The following is a 19,199-nucleotide window of genomic DNA, read 5'->3' as shown; positions in this document are numbered from 1 at the left end:
GTAGGGAAAAAATTCATTTCTTGCACCTCAGCTTATATAGGCTGTGGTAGTAAAACTAGATAAGCACTTCATTTTTTTGCCACGTTGATACCACTGAAATACAAATTTAGCACTAGGTGTGGTCTTGCCCATCTGTCTGCCCCCATCTCCTTAAGGCTACCTCAGTCTAAATGGGAGGCAGGGGTGAGGGGAGGTGGGTCACAACCTCAAAAGACTCTGGGGTCAGAAAAGTAGCAATTGTTGTGTAAGGAGGCCTGGCATAAGGCCCCACTGGCCCTAGACTGAGACCTCTAGCCATCTAAATACATGCTACATTGTAGTAGATGGTACCGATTGCACAAAACATGGAGAACTTAAGTGTTTTCTAAACATATTTTCTCATGGGCACTGCTTTTAATAATGTGCCACAATTAGTTTGGTATAATCAGATTTTAGTCCCACGAGATATCCTGATATCCTATATCACAGCTTTGGCTAACAAGTTTAAGATGAATTTCCTCCTCAGTAAAATGGGGATAATAGTAATAATACCTGCTTCATAAGGTGAAGATTAAATGAAGCAATGCATGAAGTGCTTAGGAAAAAGTACTAATATTGAGTAATCACTTAATTATCTCGTTATTCATCATGATTTAGAACATTCATATTTTGAGTACCTTGTTTCCAATCACTTTCTTGATTTCCACAAATATCATGCAACAGGTTAATAAAGCTAAGAGCTTATATGAACTTTATTTTTCATTCTACCTGACAAAATGCAGAAGATACATTTTGTTTTCTAAATTTGACCGTTCAAAGCTTTCGCTTAATGTCAGATTTAATGGGTTTGGTAAACACCTATACTTCTATGAGATAAAACATTTGCATTTAATGATGATTTGTCTCCGGGACAAATTTTTGAGCTGACCATATCTTTTTTTTTTTTTTCTTTTTTCCGGTATGCGGGCCTCTCACCACTGTGGCCTCTCCTGTCGTGGAGCACAGGCTCTGGACGTGCAGGCTCAGTGGCCATGGCTCATGGACCCAGCCGCTCCGCGGCATGTGGGATCCTCCCGGACCGGGGCACGAACCCCCGTCCCCTGCATTGGCAGGCAGACTCAATCACTGCGCCACCAGGGAAGCCCGAGCTGTCCATATCTTTAAAAGACTAAATAAATAAATAAGAGCAAAGAAAATCTCCAAGTTTTAAAAAATGTTTATATGAGGAATTATGGAAATACTCTGACAAATTTAGTACTTAGAGTTAATTTAAAAAAATGAAATATACAAACCTTGAGTTGGACAAGTGGTCTTTTGGAGACAAGTTAATCAGGGTTTTAATCTTTCCATAGAGTTTTGACCCAAATCTTCACGTATGAAAAACTTTTAGTAATATCTATCGTCAGAGTACCTCCCCATGTTTACATATACATGCAAATGCAATACAGCGCTGGCTATAGTGAACACGATGAATCCGAATAAATTTCTACAGACTTATTAGCAGGATAATATGCCCAAAAGGTATCATTACACAAATTTCTCAAAAATTATTTGGATCTCCTATTCCAGAAAAGCGCCACTGTTGTTTTTTACTTTTTTAATGTATTAGAAATGAACAGTGATATATTTTAAAGCACATTAGATATGAGTAATATAAAACATACTTCAAATTTGCTTATGGTGACTACCTCTCAAAACAGAAGGATGCATTCAGAAGCAGGTCAGGTGTTGGTGCATTTCCAAGAAGCAGTAGCCATCTAGCAGTGAGATAAACCAGTTCAACCAGATATGACTGGAAGTCCAACAAAAGGGATTTGGGAAGCACAGAAAAGATCAGCTGGGAAGAAGACAAATCCTGTTCTGGGACTCCAAATACACACCTGGTCATACTCAAATACCTAGAATTCCTTATCACTTTCATAACTCAGTAAATATTAAGTCTTGAGTTCTGAGGCAACTAGAAAGAAATTTCTTAACAACAGGGATCAATAATCAGTTTAGTTCTAGTTATGCTCATTAAAGATTAATTGCTATAGAAACTGCCCTCCGATCATAACAACTAGAAAATAGGACAGTATATGTAAAGCAAAAGCTTTCAAACATTGTACAATAGGCAGATCTGAACTGTGATTTAGAAGAGAAAGGAACAAATAAGGTGAGCCCAGATTACTGCTTGGAGGCAGTGTCTAAGATCTAGCAGTAAAAGTAGGTGCCTGGAAGTAGTGCTGAGCTGAGGAACTGAAGAGGGAGTATGGTGAGGCTGAGGTGGCTAGAATTTATGGAGCAGAATAAAAGAGAGAGAAAAGCTGCACAAAGCGACAGCTCTGGAGTTCTGCGGAGGAATCCCAGGTCTTGGCTGGAGCACTGATCTGAACACACATGAAAGGAAATGGTCCAATTCATCAGAAATAAGTAGTGGAATGAGTAATTTTAAGAGCTCACAGAGGGCTAAGAACAGCTTGTGTTCTTATCAGACAGAGTGGAAAAACTTCATTAACACCAGGGCATTGAAGAGAGTCTAAAGAAGGGTAATAATGCTTTAGTAATGGAGCTAAATAAGTCCCCAAATAAAGGCTGCTCTGGATCCACCATGACAAAGGGTAAAGACAATCCTCTAAAGGGTTCAGCTAATCTGCAAGTTACTCATTTGGACAATGGAATAAAATACAACATTCTTTAAAGGAACAAAACCAAATCCACCCCCAAAAATGTCACAAAGTCTGGCATGAAAACAAAAATTACAAGAAATGCAAAGAATGTAATAGTTCCAGAAAAGCACAGAGAGAAAGAAATTTGAAGAGAAGGACCTTAAAACAGCTATTGTAAATATGAAAAATATGCTCAAGGATATTAAGAAAGATACAAACTCGATAAGGGGAGGAATGAAGGATATAAAAGTTTCACATTGCAGTTTCTAAGATAAAAATACTACATATGGAATAAAAATACTGTAGTAAACTTGAAGATATAGCAACAAAAATTATTAAAGTACTGAAAAAAACAAAAAAAGAGTAGGAAAAAAATTGAGCAGAGTCTCGACGAACATTTTGTGTAATATAGTCTAACATACAGGAAACTAGAGTCCCAGGAAGAGGGGTAGGTGCTATAAAAATGATGGCTGAAAAATTTCCAGACTTAGTAAAAAATGTAAACCAATGAATCCAAGAACTTCAAAAAAAAAAAAAAAACAGACAAGGAAAACATAAAGTAAGGCACCTCATAATAAAACTACTTAAAATCAAATATAAAGAGAAAAATCTTGAGAGCAGCAAGAGGGGGAGAAACCCACACTAGGTACAGAGGAACAAAAAATGATAGCAGACCCTTTGTCTGAAACCACTCAGGGTAGAGAACAACAGAACAACATTTTAAAATTACTGAACAGAAAAGAAAACACTGCCAAGGAATTACACACAAGTGAACATAAATTCCTAAAATTAAGGTGCAGCTTTAATATTATTTTAAAAAACAATAAAACATGAGAACATTTCTCACCAGCATTTTACTATAAAACCTACTAAAAGAAATTGTTCAGGCAGAAAAAAAAGATACCAAATAGAAATGTGAAACTGCAAAAAGGAACCCAGTACACCAGGAATGGTCAATATGTGAGTAAAAGTAAAGAATACCTTTCTATTTAAAGGAAGAATATAACAATGGAGTATGAGTTTTATATACATAATTAAAATGTATGACAATAGCATAGTAACCCGTTATAAAGATTCCAAACTACACATGAAGTGGTAAAATTGGAAGGCAGACTGTGACAAGTTAAAGACTATACTGTAAACCCTCCAGCACTCATTAAAATGATTAAACAAAGAGGTACAGCTAATATGCCAACAGTGAAGAAAGACCGAACCCCCCGATGCCACAAAACACACACAAGCCCAAAGAAGTCAGGAAAAGAGGAAAAAATAAAAGATAGAGTAAGTAAATATCAAAGAGCAAGATGGCAGAATTAAAGTCAACTATATCAGTAATTACTATAAATTACTATAAATTACTATAAAGTCAACTATATCAGTAATTACTACAAATGTAAATGGTATGAACACTCCAATCAAAAGATTGTTGGTTGAAAAGACCCACAAGTATGCTGTAGAAAACAATTTTAAAGACAAGACACAGAATAAGATTAAAAAGCTAGAAAAAATTTCTAGCAAAAACTGAAAGGAAAGCTAGAGTTACTATATTAATATTAGACAAAGTAGATTTCAAAATAAGGAATATGACCAGGAATGAGGAGGGTCATTTCATGACAAAGGGATCATTTTATCAAGAGAACATAACATGCACAGGTGGCAGAAATGCAAAACATTACAGACACTTTAGAAAACAGTTTGGAAGTTTTTTATAAAGTTAAATATATACTTAGTACACATCCCAGCAAGCTCACTCCCTCACTCTTAGATACCTTCTGAAAAGAGATGAAAACATATGTACATGTAAAGACTTGTTTGAGAATATCCAAAGCAGTTTTATTTATAATAGCCCCAAACTGAAAACAACACAAATGCCCAGCTGGTGTGTGTGTAAACTGTAAGATATTCAAACAATGGAATGAATATACTACTCAGCAATAAAAGGAGACAAACTACAAGCTAACACAGCACACAATATGGATGAATCTGCAAAGAACACTTCCAAGTGAAAAAAGCCAAGCACAAAAAAATATGCATGATTCAATTTATTGAAATTATAGAAAAGAAAAAGCTCAGTGCCCAAGGACAGATAAGTGGTTGCCATGGGCTGGGAGTAAAGGTGGAAGGAATTAACAGCAAGACCTTTTTCAGGTAATGGAAATGCTATGTATCTTGGTAGTGATGGTAGTCACACAATTGTATTCATTTTTCAGAACTCAAACTATGTAATTTAAATTGGTAAATTTTAGTGTATGTAAATTATCATTAGAAACTATGCACTTTCTACTGAAAAAGTTGGATTATCTGCCCATACTTATGTGATTTTAAAAACCATGAAAAACTGAAATGGGAATATCTAGGAAGAGCCTGAGGAATTAAAGGATGAAACTTCAAGACTCCTCCCCAAAACCCTCTCTCAAAGGCAGAAGTGAAGAAGCCCTCCGTGATAAAGCAACCAGCTGGAGTGAAGTCTGGAGACTGGGCCCAATTAGCCCCGTCTTACCTGATCCATCTGTTTTCCCACCTATTTTGCGTTCTGAAGCAGGAACAGAAACAGAGACTGAAGCAGAGGCAGGTAACAGGCAGAACTTCTTAAGCTGCTAAACAGAAAAAAAGCCCTTTGACACTTAAAACTGCCCTAACCAGCCAGAAGTTCTCAAAGGAGATAACTAAGGCTTTTAAAGGAGTTTTACTGGCAGGAAAACCTCTGGCCTGGTGCAAGGTGATTTGGGCCTGTGCTCCTACTCATAGGGCTGCTAAGTGATCAGAGCTTCCAGCAGGGGGATTCTCTCCAAAAATTCTTAGAGGTGGCCCAGGAAAACATGGACAAAGCAAATGTCAACAGGTTGAACCTGGGGATGCTCTGGAATAAGTTACCCAGGGAAGTGACTCAGTGAAAAGACGGTCAAGTACATTAGCTTGGTCAGCCCATCCTGCTTGATGTAGCAACAGACATTGAATCAGTGACAGCTGTTCTGCTGCTTCTTTTGCCTTTTCTAGAACTGGCATTTTAAACTGCAGTTATTCTGTTTTTTGCCTCTAGTACTTTATATGAAGTATGTCAGATATTCTGTGTTTTTCAGTTAGCCTATAGAGTTAAGTTACATCCCTACCTGAAGAGAATGGACACCAACCAGCCTTGGAGACAGGAGCCACAGCTAGACACACGGGACAGAGGTGAGGAGATCTGTGGTTAGAGATGGGAAACTGTGCCATGTTGGGCAAAAGCACTGTTTGAACTCAATGTATGGAGAAAGGGTGTGTGTGTGTGTGCTGGGGACAAAGAGATGAACGTCGCTGGCTTTGTCTACCAAGAAGATCACCCTTTCTCCGAGAACTGTATCTCACCCCTGCTGGAGGGAACTCTCCTCTCGCCAGAGCAACCACACGGGTGTCAGTCACACAGGTCACAGTCGTGTCACAGAATACACTATAGTGGAGGTCAGGAGACAGAACTGAACACATGCGCTGCTGTGCCGCTAGTAATCACGCATCCAGCCATGTGAAAGCCTCCCCTTCCAAAGAATAAAGCTGGGCGGGGTTCCCACAAGCACAAAGCAGGAAGCCCCACAGACACACAAAATTACAACCACTTACGAAAAAGACCAGAACCTATCAAAAGAGATCTTCTACAACTAAAGACATAATGAACGGACCACAGTGAGATGGGTTTGAGGGCGGAGTCGTGGTATAGCCAAGACCACACCCTGCAGTGGGCAACCCACAAACAGGAGAATAGTTACAACTGCAGAGGTTCTCCCCATGGAGTGTGGGGTCCGTGCCTCACATCTGGCTCCCAAGCTCAGGGGTCCTGTGTTGGGAAGATGAGCCCCCAGAATATTTAGCTTTGGAGACCAGTGGGGCTGACTTTCAGGAGATTGCCCAGAGGGCTGTGGGAAAGAGACCTCACTCTTAAAGGGCACACACAGAATCTCACACGCTCTGGGACCCAAGACAGAAACAGTAATTTGAAAGGGGCCAGGGTTAGACCCACCGGCTGATCTTAGAGAGGCCCTCAGAGAGGCAGGAGGCAACTGCAGCTCACCTTGGGGACACAGACACTGGCAGCAGCTATTTGGGGAGCTCGTTCTACCATGTGGATGCTGGTCTAGCGAGCATCTCTTGGAATCCTCCCTCTAACTTACTAGCCTCAGGACCCAGCCCCACCTCTACCTACCAACCTGAAGGAGCCAGTACGGGGACACCTCAGGCCAAGCAACTAACTAGGTGGGGACACAGTCCCACCCACCAGCAGACAGGCTGCCTTAAGACCCTCAATCCCACAGCTGCCCCTGGACATGGCCTTGTCCACCAGAGGGTCCAGGACCTGGCCACACACATCAGTACATGGGCACTAGACCCAGGAACCCCAGGGCCCTGCAGCCAAAGACCCCATGACCCAGCTCCACACACCAGTGAACAGGCACCAGCCCCAGAATCTCCTGGAGCTTGACCCCACCCACCAGTGAGCCTGCTCTAGCCTTGGGACCAGCATCACCCACCAGCAGGCAGAGACATGCCCAAGGAAAACCTCAGCCCTGGAGCCTACAGACCCAGCCCACACACCAGCTGGGCCATGGCCCTACCTACTTTCAGGCCAACACCAGCTCTGAGACACACTGGGCCCCTCAGCCAGCTGCCCCAGGGTCCAGCCCCACTCACCAGCAGTCCAATACCAGCTCTGGCACCACTGGGTCCTGCAGCTAGACCCCAGGACCTGGCTCCGACCACCAGTGGGCCAGCACAAGCTCTGGGGCTCACCAGGAGTGAGCCTGCCAGCTACCTTGTGACTCAGGCCTACCAACCAATGACCAGCAACCTCTACACAAGGAAGACCTGGCCAGCAACCAGACCAGGGGCCAGCCATGCCTATGAGACTGCCCACACCAGTCAGCCCACCACAACAGGGGGACCCACAGTCCACAGAGGGGGCACCTCTAGAGCATCCAGCCCTGGTGACCAGAGGGGAGTATGCTGCCAGGGCACACAGGATGTCTCCTACAGAAGGCCACTTCTCCAAGGTCAGGAAATGTAACCAACTTAGATACACAGAAATGAAACCAGCAAATAAGGCAAAATGAGGTGACAGAGGAACATGTTCCAAAGAAAGGAACAAGATAAAACCCCAGAAGGAGGGCTTCCCTGGTGGCGCAGTGGTTGAGAGTCCACCTGCCGATGCAGGGGACACGGGTTCGTGCCCCGGTCCGGGAAGATCCCACGTGCCGCGGAGCAGCTGGGCCCGTGAGCCATGGCTGCTGAGCCTGCGCGTCCGGAGCCTGTGCTCCACAATGGGAGAGGCCACAACAGTGAGAGGCCCACATACCACAAAAAAAAAAAAAAAAAAACCCAGAAGGAGAACTAAGTAAAGTGGACACAGGCAACCTATCTGAGAAAGAGTTCAGGGTAATGATTGTAAAGATGATCAAAGAACTTGGGAGAAGAATGGATGAACAGAGTGAGAAATCAGAAGTTTTTAATAAAGAGTTAGAAACCATAAAGAACAACCAAACAGAGATAAAGAATACACTAACTGAAATGAAAAAATACACTAGAAGGAATCAACAGTAGATTAAATGATATGGAGGAACAGATGAGCGAGCTGGAAGACAGAGCAGTGGGAATCGCTGCTGCTGAGCAAAACAAGAAAAAAGAATAAAAAGAAATGAGGACAGTTCAAGAGACCTCTGGGACAACATCAAATGTACTAACATTCACCTTATAGGAGTACCAGGAGAAGAGAGAAAGTGGAAGACAACATATTTGAATATATAATAGCTGAAAACTTCCCTAACCTGGGAAAGGAAATTGACTTCTTGGTTGAAAATCCACAGAGAGTCTGAAACCCAAAAAGGACCACACCAACACACTGTAATTAAAATGGCAAAACTTAAAAATAAAGACAGAATATTAAAAGCAACAAGGGAAAAGCAACAAGTTACTTACAAAGGAGCTCCCATAAGGCTATCAGCTAACTTTTCAGCCAAGATGTGGAAGCAACCTAGGTGTCCATCAACAGATAAATGGATAAAGAAGATGTGATATATATGAATGTAAACACACACAATGGAATATTACTCAGCTATGAAAAAGAATGAAATTATGCCATTTGCAGCAACATGAATGGACCTGGAGGGTATTATGCTTAGTGAAATAAGTCAAGACAGAGAAAGACAAATACTGTGTTTCATCACTTATACATGGACTCTAAAAAATAAAACAAATGAATGAATATTACAAAAAAGAAACAGACTCACAGATATAGAGAACAAACTAGTGTTTACTGTGGGGAGAGGGAAAGGGGGAGAGGCAAAATAGGGGTGGGGAATTAAGGGATCCAAACTACTATGTATAAAATAAACAAGCTACAAGGATATACTGTACAGCACAGGGAATTACAGCCAATATTTCATAATAACTATTGATATACATGGAGTGTAACCTATAAAATCTTTGAATCATTATGTTGTACACCTGAGACTAATAAAATATTGTAAATCAATTATACCTCAATAAAAAAAGAATAAATATGATATGCAAAAACAATAAAGAGAAAGAAATGCAGAAAATGTCCTGGAGACAATTCTTCATCTTGAGGCGTCTCCTTGCCCTTTTCTCCTAAGCTGTTAGACTCACTGTCCCTTGCAGCCACTGGAGTGCTGACAGAGAAAATGACATAGCCTAGCGGGCTAGTGTACAGACTGCCCAGAAACACGGTGGGGCGCTCCTACAGAACTGGGGACAGCAAGGCTTGCTCAGCATTGTAAGTCAGTGTAAAGCTACACTGTTACAACGTTTCTCTTGATTGTACCCTAATAGAATTCGCTAATACATTAAGAAAAAAGGGCCCAGCACAGGAGGAAACAGCAGGACTGTCCATCCCAGCACTGCATGTCTGTGTCTGGAGGTGGATAGAAATAATCTAGAGCTATAGCCTAATTCTGCATTAAAGCTGTTAATTCATGCATTAACAGCTATCTTAGTCTATCCAACTGTATACAATTGCTATTTCATACTCTGCAAGGGCTATTCTAAACATAGAAACAGACTCCATTCCACTCAAACTTCCAACATCATGTGTCAGTAGATAATCCTGTCACATGGGCCTCTTTCCATTTCCTAGGACTAAGCACTCCACACTCACCTACACTGCACCCGTCCATCTTCCACAGAGGTCAGCATTCCACGTGTGCTTTGATCTCAATTCTAACCCTCCCTGCTTTGTCTCAAGGACCTCACACTATTTATCATTCTATGTATTATAAAGCCAACCTTTCCTTCAACCACCAGAAAATGTAAACTCCATGAAGACAGGGCCCTTGTCCATTCTATATACTACTGTATTTTTGATGCCTAGCACATAGCAGGTACTAAAAACTATTTGTTGAAGGCAAGAATAAATAAATGAATAAGAGGTTAGAAACAAATAGTCTGTAAGAAATCTTCCAGCTCTGAAGTTCTATAATTCTACTTGCAGAAGATAAGGTGCATAATGGATTTCAGATTTAGGGTTAGAGGCTTTACCAAATTTCAATAATACTTTTCTAAATAAACATAATACAATTTTTCTTTATCCCTTCACTTTACTTCAGATAAATTCACTTTAAATTTTGAGCCTATCTTAAAGACGAAATAAATGAAATAGAAAATGTCAACAAATGATGCTTACTCTTCTTTCCATCCATATCTGCATGGATTTTCCGAGCCAAGAAACCACTTTTGTACACAGCAGCATTTGGGTCGTGAGGAATGTCCAAGAATGGGTTGGTAGTACTCCCAATACGGCTGATGGTCTTTGGATGTGTTCCATTAGCCTTCTCATCAGTACCTTCTGACGGAGACTTTTTTTTCTCTTCATCATCTCTAAAAGGATAAAACAAAGATTGAACACACAGGTTGAGTAACACAACATTCAATGTGAACATTGTGAGTAACACAATATTCAATGAACAGAGTTATTTGGTGTAATAAACTATCATATTTTCTAATGGTCTATCAGTCTTAATAACAACGACCATGATAAGAATAACTGCGGTTCACTAAACATCTCCTGTGTGCCAGGTATTTATGACCATGACAGTCTTGTAAGACTGGTATTAGTATCCTATACCACAGGTAAGGAAAGAAACTCAAAGTTTAAATAAATATGCCAAAGCACATACCTAGGAATTAAAGGAAGAAGCAGTGAGGATATGACTGTAAAACTCTAAAGCCTCTGGTCTTTACACCTACTACAGAGCCTTCATGTTTGTCTTCTTTCAAACAAGCACAAGTTCTTTGGCAGAGATCATGATTTTGATTTTGATCTCTGCATGGCCTAGAATAGTACCAAGCATACAGAATACGACAAGTACAGATTAAGTCCAGTAAACAATATTGGACTATATCTGCCAAATAACCAGGTAATCTCTAATATCAAAACCTCAGGTAAAGCTACCAATGGGTTAGGATGGGGGTGCCATGCACAGTGCTTTGGCATCTTACAGCTTTCCAATCGCCATTAAAGTTTGGAGCACCCTATCAGTGACAGAGAAAACCCCTAATTGCCCAGTCCCCCTTTTGAATCCCCGTTCCTTCAAGCAGGGAAAGTTGAACGCTGAGGTTATAATGTACATTAAGTATGAAGGAGGTGGTCACATTCAGCTAATAAAGAGATGGGAAGATTAGAAGAAAGCTAATAAGCTCTGATATACTGCTGGAAAACACATAACCAGAATAAGAGCATTTGTCTTAGTTCTCCGGTTTTAATGTCCTGAATCATCTCTGGTTTCACTGTTTATTAAGCTTTGAATATTGAATCTTTTTATAAAACTTCAACCAAAATAACCACCACCAAAATATATTTAAAATAAACCACAAGCTTAACAATCATCAAAAGTGTTTATTTGGGGGCTTCCCTGGTGGTGCAGTGGTTGAGAGTCTGTCTGCTGATGCAGGGGACGTGGGTTCGTGCCCCGGTCTGTGCTCCGCAACGGGAGAGGCCACAACAGTGAGAGGCCCGTGTACCACAAAACAAACAAACAAGCAAACAAAAAGTGTTTATTTGGTTATCAGAGTAAAACAGACATTTTTCCCCATTGGTATTTTATAAATAATTGTGAGATATATGAAAATAACACTGAACTCAGGCCAACTATACCTTACTTTTAATTTTATTTTTAGATAATTTTGGATTTGCAAAGATAGTACAGAGTCCCTTTATGCTCACCATCCAGTTTCCCCAATGTAAACAACTTTTATTTTCTTTTGGCCACGTCACGTGGCATGTGGGATCTTAGTTCCGATCAAACCTGGGCCCCCTGCAGTGGAAGTGCAGAGTACTAACCACTGGACCGCCAGGAAATTACCCCAATGTTAACATCTTATAGAACCATAATAAAAGTGTCAAAATTAAGAAATTAACAATACAATACTAAGAAGTAAACTTCAGACTTTATTCAGATTTCACCCATTTTTTTTCACTAATGTTTTTTTCTTTTCCAGAATCCTATCCATGACCCCACAGTGCACTTGGCTGTCATGGCTCTTTAGTCGCCTCCAGACAGTGACAACTTTTAAGCCTTTATTTGTCCTTCATGAGCTAGAAAGTACTAGCCAGTGATTCTGTAGGTTTGTTTGATGTCTTCTCATCATTAGATTGAGGTTATACATTCTTGGGACGGATACCATGGGTGATACACCCTCTCAGTACACCAGATCAAGAGGTACGTGTTTTATTATTAGTGAGATGCACCTGGATCACTTGGTTAAGGTGGTTTCTGGCAAGTTTCTATACTGTAAAGTTACTATTTTCCTTTGCAAATGATTTGGGGGAGATATTTTCTGACTATGAAAATATCCTGTTTCTCTTTGAACTTCTGACCACTAATTTTAGCATTCATCTGTGTATTCTAAGACAATTATACTGTAGTGATCTAATGGTGATTTTTAAAAATTTCCCTAATTTCTTCTACATTATTCATTGGAATTCTTCTGTAAGTATGGACACATGGATATTTATTTTATTATTTGGATTGTAATCAAACACTACCATTATTTAATTTGTTGTTCAAATTTTTCCAGCTTTGGTCATTGGGAGTCCTATCAAGTAGGCTTCTGTGTCCTTTCACCATGCCTCATTCTTTTTCCTTTTTGTTTTGTAAGTATTTCCTTTCTTTCAGGTACCACAAGATGCTACCTCCAAGCACATCTTGTATTTTCCTTGTCTCAGCCCTGGAAGCAACTACTCTACAAGGAGTCCCAGTTCTATTTATTGGAGAATGGTATTTAGAAACCAAATCCAGGTGCTAGGTGTGCTCACTGCCTCTAGGCCCTCTCAACAGACACACCTAGGGAAATACATAGATATTGCATATATATATATATATATATATATGATCCAGCTATCCTCCCTCCCTTCCCATGAGCTCATACTGTTATCTCCAACCCAAGCCAGCGAGATAAAATTCACTCCAGCCTTTCCCTTTTGCTTATTTGTACTTCTTCAACAGTGAGAAACCTGGCTTTCTTACCTACAACATATTTATTTATTTATATGTTCAACCCGAGTAAACAATGGGTTGTTTGTTATATATAACAACAGTTATGCAATTCATTTGGAAAACAAATTAATTTCGTATAGTCTGAAATATATCTTGCATTCCCCATACTGTGGCTGATATTTAAGAAATGTACATACACAAAATGCACTCCTCGAGATGTACAATTCTATGGGAATACATAATGCATCATGTATCTACCACCACAATATCAAACAGAACAGTTCTGTCACCCCCAAATTCCTTCTGCTGCCTTCTTTTAGTCAATTCCTCTCCCTGACCAATTCCTGGAAACTACTTATCTCCCTTCCATCCCAATAGTTTTGTCATTCTCAAAATGTCACATAAATGGTTTATTTTACTTGGCAAAACATATTTAAGATTCATCCATATTGTTGTGAGAATCAATAGTTTGCTCACTTTCATTGCTGAGTACTATTTTATTTTATGGACATACTAGTTTATTTATGCATTTACTTTCCCCTACCCCACACCTCCAGCTTTATTGAGGTAAAATTGATTTATTTATTGTAAGGTATTTTAAGTGTACAACCTGATGATTTGATATACACATACATCATGAAAGGTTCCCCAACATCGAGTTAGCAAATCCAACACCTCACATATTTATTTATATATTTATTTTTGGTAAGAAATTTAAGTTTTTCTCCTTAGTAAATTTCAATTATACAATGCACTGCTATCAACTGTAGTCACCATGTTTTACATTATTTCTTCAGACCTTATTAGTCTTGCAGCTGCAAGTTTGTACCCTCTGAACAAACTCTCCCTATTTCCCCCACATCATATGCCCTGGCAACCACTTTTGTACTCTGTTTCAGTAAGTTAGACTTTTAAAAAAAAATCCACATATAAGTGATTCTATATGGTATTTATCTTTATCTGATTTATTTCACTTAGCATAATGCCCTCCAGGTTCATCCATATTATCAAAAATGACAGGATTTCTTTCTTATTTTAGGGCTGCATAGTATACCAGTGTGTGTGTGTGTGTGTGTGTGTGTGTGTGTGTGTGTGTATCATATCTTCTTTATCCATTCATCCACAGATGGACTTTAGGCTGTTTCCGTATTTGGCTACTGTAAATGATGCTGCTCTGAACATAGGAGTACAGATATCTCTGAAATAATTATTTCTTTTCTTTGGCTATATATTCAAAAGTAGGATTGTTGGAACATAAGGTAGCTCTATTTTTAAGTTTTTGAGGAACATCCATAATGTTTTGCATAGCGGCTGTACCACTCTACATTTCCACCAACAGTGCACCAGGGTTCCCTTTTCTTCACATCCTTGCCAGCATTTGTAACCTCTTGTCTCTTTGATAATAGACATCCTAACAGGTATGAGGTGATATCTCAGGTGGTTTTGATTTGCATTTCCATGATCTGTGATGTTGACCACCTTTTCATATACCTGTTGACCTCTTTTATGTCTCTTTAGAAAAACATGTCTACTTAGGTCCTTTCCAAATTTTTAAACTGAGTTATTTGATTTTATGCTAATGAACTGTGGGAATTCACTGTATATTTTGGATATCAACCCCTTGTCAGATATAGGATTTGCAAAAATTTTCTCTTACTCCATAGTTGCCTTTTCATTTTGTTGACGGTTTCCTTTGCTGTGCAGAGCTTTTTAGTTTAACTTAGACCCACTTGTTTACTTTTGCTTTTGTTGCCGAATCAAAAAAATCACTGTCAAGACCAATGTCAAGAAGTTTCCTCCCTATGTTCTCTTCTATTTTTATGGTTTCAGGTCTTATGTTCAAGGCTTTAATACATTTTGAGTTGATTTTTGTGTTTGGTGTAAGATGAGGTCCACTTTTGTTCTTTCGCATGTAGATTATCAATTTTCCTAACACCATTTATTGAAGGGACAATTCTTTCTCATTCTTAGCTGCCTTGTGTGAGTTAATTTCTGGGCTATTGGGTTCCACTGACTTACGTGTCTGTTTTTATGTCAATATCATACCGTTTTGTTTATTTCATAGTTTGAAAGGAATTGTGATGCATCCAGCTTTGTTCTTCTTTCTCAAGACTGCTTTGGCTATTTGGGGTCTTTTGTGGTTCCATGCAAATTTTAGCATTGTTCTATTCCTATGAAAAATGCCATTGGAATTTTGATAAGGATTGCACTGAATCTTCAGATTGCTTTGAGTATTATGAACATTTAACAATACTAATTATTCAAATCCATTAGCACAGAATGTTTTTCATTTGTGTCCTCTTCAATTTCTTAATCAATGTTTATAGATTTCAGTGTATAGACCTTTAAAGTGTTTTATAGATTTCAGTGTATAGACCTTTGACCTCCTTGGTCAAATTTATTCCTAAGTATTTTGTTGTTTTTGATGTTATTGTAAAAATGATTGTTTTCTTAATTTCTATTTCTGATAGTTCATTGTTGGTATACAGAAATGTAACTGATTTTTGTATATTGATTTTATATTGTGCACTTCATTTATTAATAGTTTTTTGGTGGACTATTTAGGGTTTTCTATATATAGTATCATTTCACCTGCAAATAAAGACAATTTTACTTCTTCCTTTTCAATTTAGATGCCTTTTATTCTTCTTGCCTAATTGCCACATCATCCTTATACTGTTCTTGATTTTAGAGGAAATGCTTTTCAAGGTTGAGTATATGATGTTTGCTGTGGGCTTGTCACATATGGCCTTTATTAATGTTAAGGTACATTTCCTCTATACTCAATTTTTTGAGAGTCTTTATTACAAATGGATGTTGAATTTTGTCAAATGCTTTCTCTGCATCTGTTGTGATTATATTTTTAGCCTTCATTTTCTTAATGTGGTGTACCACATTTATAGATTTACAGATGTTGAACCACCCCTGCATCCCTTGATCTTGATGTATGATGTATGATGCTTTTAATGTGCTGTTGGACTCTGTTTGCTAGTATGTTGTTGAGGACTGTTTGCATCTATGTTCATCAGTGTTACTGGCCTGTGACGTTCCTTCCTTGAAGCATCCTTGTCTAGCGTTGGCATCGGGGTGATGGTGGCCTCGTAGAATGAGTTTGACAGAATCACTCCTTTTCATTGTATGGATAGTTTAAGGATTGGCATTCATTCTGCTTTGAATGTTTGCTAGAATTCACCAATGAAGCCATCTGGTCTTGGACTTTTATTTTTTGTTTTATTTGTTTATTTAATCAGTAATCAAATACCTGTCCAAGTAGTTAGTAAATGGTCTCATCAGTTTTCCTGTTTTTTTTTTTCATGATTAACTCCTGGTAGGTTGTATGTTTCTAGGAATTTATCCTTTTCTTCTACTTTGTCCAATTTGTTGTCATATAACAGTCTCTTATGATCCTTTGTATTTCTGTGGAATAAGTTAAATGTCTCCCATTTCATTTCTAATTTATCTGAGTCCTCTTTATTTGAGTCTCTATACTGGTTTGTTTAAAACATTCTGCTGAGTTTTGGGGATGAAATTATGATTTTTCTCTATATAAACATCAGGCAAAAGAAGTACAGTTACAGTGTCTAATATGGTAGCCACTGGCTACATATGTCTACTGAGAACTTAAAATGTGGGTAGTCCAAATTGAGATGTACAGTAAATAAAAAAAATACACACCATATTTCAAAAGACAGTACAAAAAAGGAATATATTCCAATAATTTTCTACCAAATACATATTGAAATGATAATATTCTGGATACACTGGGATAAGTTAAAAATACTTTATAAAATTAATTTTTACCATTTTTCAACTTTGATGATGTAGCTACTAAAAATTTTTAAACTACATATGTGGCATGCATCACATTTCTTTTGGAAAGGCTGTTGTTAGAGAGGTTTGTATATTCTAAGACATATTAAAATCGAAGACAAAAATAGAAGAAGAATAAGCAGAGAAATGTTCAACAAAGTACAGCTCACTAAAACCCTGACAATAAGTGAGGACTGAAAATATTCAATCCTGCGAAACAAGTATTCTTCAAATTACAAAGGTTAATGAAATGACCATGTCACCTTACACTTAAATTCACTTTATTTTTTATTGTGTCATTAAATAGAATAGTGTAGGGCTTCCCTGGTGGCACAGTGGTTGGGAGTCCGCCTGCTGATGCAGGGGACACAGGTTCGTGCCCTGGTCAGGGAGGATCCCACATGCCACAGAGCGGCTGGGCCCATGAGCCATGGCTGCTGGGCCTGTGTGTCCAGAGCCTGTGCTCCGCAGTGGGAGAGGCCACAGCAGTGAGAGGCCCGCATACTGCAAAAAGAATATATATATATAGAATAATATATTCTACTGAGATTCCAGACATCTTAACATCTTACAACCTACAAAATTCCCCAAAACATTCTTTAATCTGTCCACTGTGTAATCATGTATGAGTCACTGGGTGGTCAAAGTCCACAGCTTAAGATGCAGTCTATTTGGAGAACAACAAAAGCTCTGGTGCTATCAGAAGATAATCTTTCTATTTCTCTGTTCTTTCTAAAGATCAACTGTAAATCACGAAAATCCTATATCCTATGTTACTTATAACAGGTGTGCTTTTATTTCTAAACAAAAAAGATAGATAAGGAACCATGCAAGTCCACTGGAGTCTTATATTTCACTGGAATTCCACAAAGAACAGAAAAAAACGGCTTTTTTTAAAAATTTTATTTTATTTTATACAGCAGGTTCTTATTACTTATCTATTTTATACATATTAGTGTATATATGTCAACCCCTATCTCCCAATTCATCCCCCCACCCAGTTTCCCCCCTTGGTATCCATACATTTGTTCTCTACATCTGTATCTCTATTTCCACATTGCAAACCAGTTTGTACCATTTTTTCAGATTCCATGTATATATGTTAATATATTTGTTTGTCACTTTCTGACTTACTTCACCCTGTATGACAGGCTCTAGGTCCATCCACGTCTCTACAAATGACCCAATTTCGTTCTTTCTTATGGCTGAGTAATATTCCATTGTATATATGTACCATGTCTTCTTTATCCATTCATCCCATGATGGACACTTAGGTTGTTTCCATCTCCGGGCTATTGTAAATAGTGCTTCAGTGAACACTGTGGTACATGTCTCCTTTTGAATTATGGTTTTCTCAGGGTATATGCCTAGTAGTGGGATTGTTGGGTCATATGGTAGTACTATTTTTAGTTTTTTAAGGAATCTCCATACTGTTTTCCATAGTGGTTGTATCAATTTACATTCCCACCAACAGTGCAACAGGGTTCTCTTTTCTCCACACCCTCTCCAGCATTTGTTGTTTGTAGATTTTCTGATGATGCCCATTCTAAAAGGTGTGAGGTGATAATTCATTGTAGTTTTGAATTGCATTTCTTTAATAATTAGTGATGTTGAGCAGCTTTTCATGTGCCTCTTGGCCATCTGTATGTCTTCTTTAGAGAAATGTCTATTTAGGTCTTCTGTCTATCTTCTAATTGGGTTGTTTGTTTTTTTAATGTTGAGCTGCATAAGCTGTTTACATATTTTGGAGATTATCCGTTGTCCATTGATTTGTTTGCAAATATTTTCTGAGCATTGTATTTTCATCTTGTTTATAGTTTCCTTTGCTGTGCAAAAGCTTTGAGTTTCATTAGGTCCCATTTATTTTTGTTTTTATTTCCACTACTCTAGGAGGTGAGTCAAAAAAGGTCTTGCTGTGATATATGTCAAAGAGTGTTCTTCCTATGTTTTCCTCTAAGAGTTTTATAGTGCATGGCTTTACATTTCGGTCTTTAATCCATTTGGAGAATATTTTTGTGTATGGTGTTAGGGAGCGTTCTAATTTCATTCTTTTACATGTAGCTGTCCAGTTTTCCCAGCACCAGTTATTGAAGATGCTGTCTTTTCTTGACTATATATCCTTCCCTCCTTTGTCATAGATCAGTTGACCATAGGTGTGTGGCTTTATCTCTGGGCCTTCTATCCTGTTCCATTGATCTATATTTCTGTTTTTGTGCCAGTACCATATTGTCTTGATTACTATAGCTTGGTAGTATAGTATGAAATCAGGTAGTCTGCTTCCGCCACA

At 38.7% G+C, this 19,199-nt stretch overlaps 1 protein-coding gene across 1 annotated transcript in view; it reads right to left on the bottom strand.

The window, feature by feature from the left end:
- The window catches only part of LOC103079630 (PH and SEC7 domain-containing protein 3-like), a gene marked incomplete at its 5' end in the record, with an annotated part of 102,636 nt that extends 86,784 nt beyond the window's left edge, over window positions 1–15,852 (bottom strand). Inside the window, 2 exons of the mRNA XM_007446356.1 lie at window positions 10,291–10,482; window positions 15,756–15,852. Coding sequence (XP_007446418.1) covers window positions 10,291–10,482; window positions 15,756–15,852 — 289 coding nt within the window. The remainder of the gene's footprint in view (window positions 1–10,290; window positions 10,483–15,755) is intronic.
- Window positions 15,853–19,199: the final 3,347 nt, after the last annotated feature.

The sequence above is a fragment of the Lipotes vexillifer genome, unplaced genomic scaffold (genome assembly GCF_000442215.2).
Source record: "Lipotes vexillifer unplaced genomic scaffold, Lipotes_vexillifer_v1.1 scaffold1906, whole genome shotgun sequence".
NCBI classification, from domain to species: domain Eukaryota; kingdom Metazoa; phylum Chordata; class Mammalia; order Artiodactyla; family Lipotidae; genus Lipotes; species Lipotes vexillifer.
The sequence above is the reverse complement of the archived record's forward strand: the minus strand, read 5'-3'. Positions and strand labels throughout refer to the sequence as shown.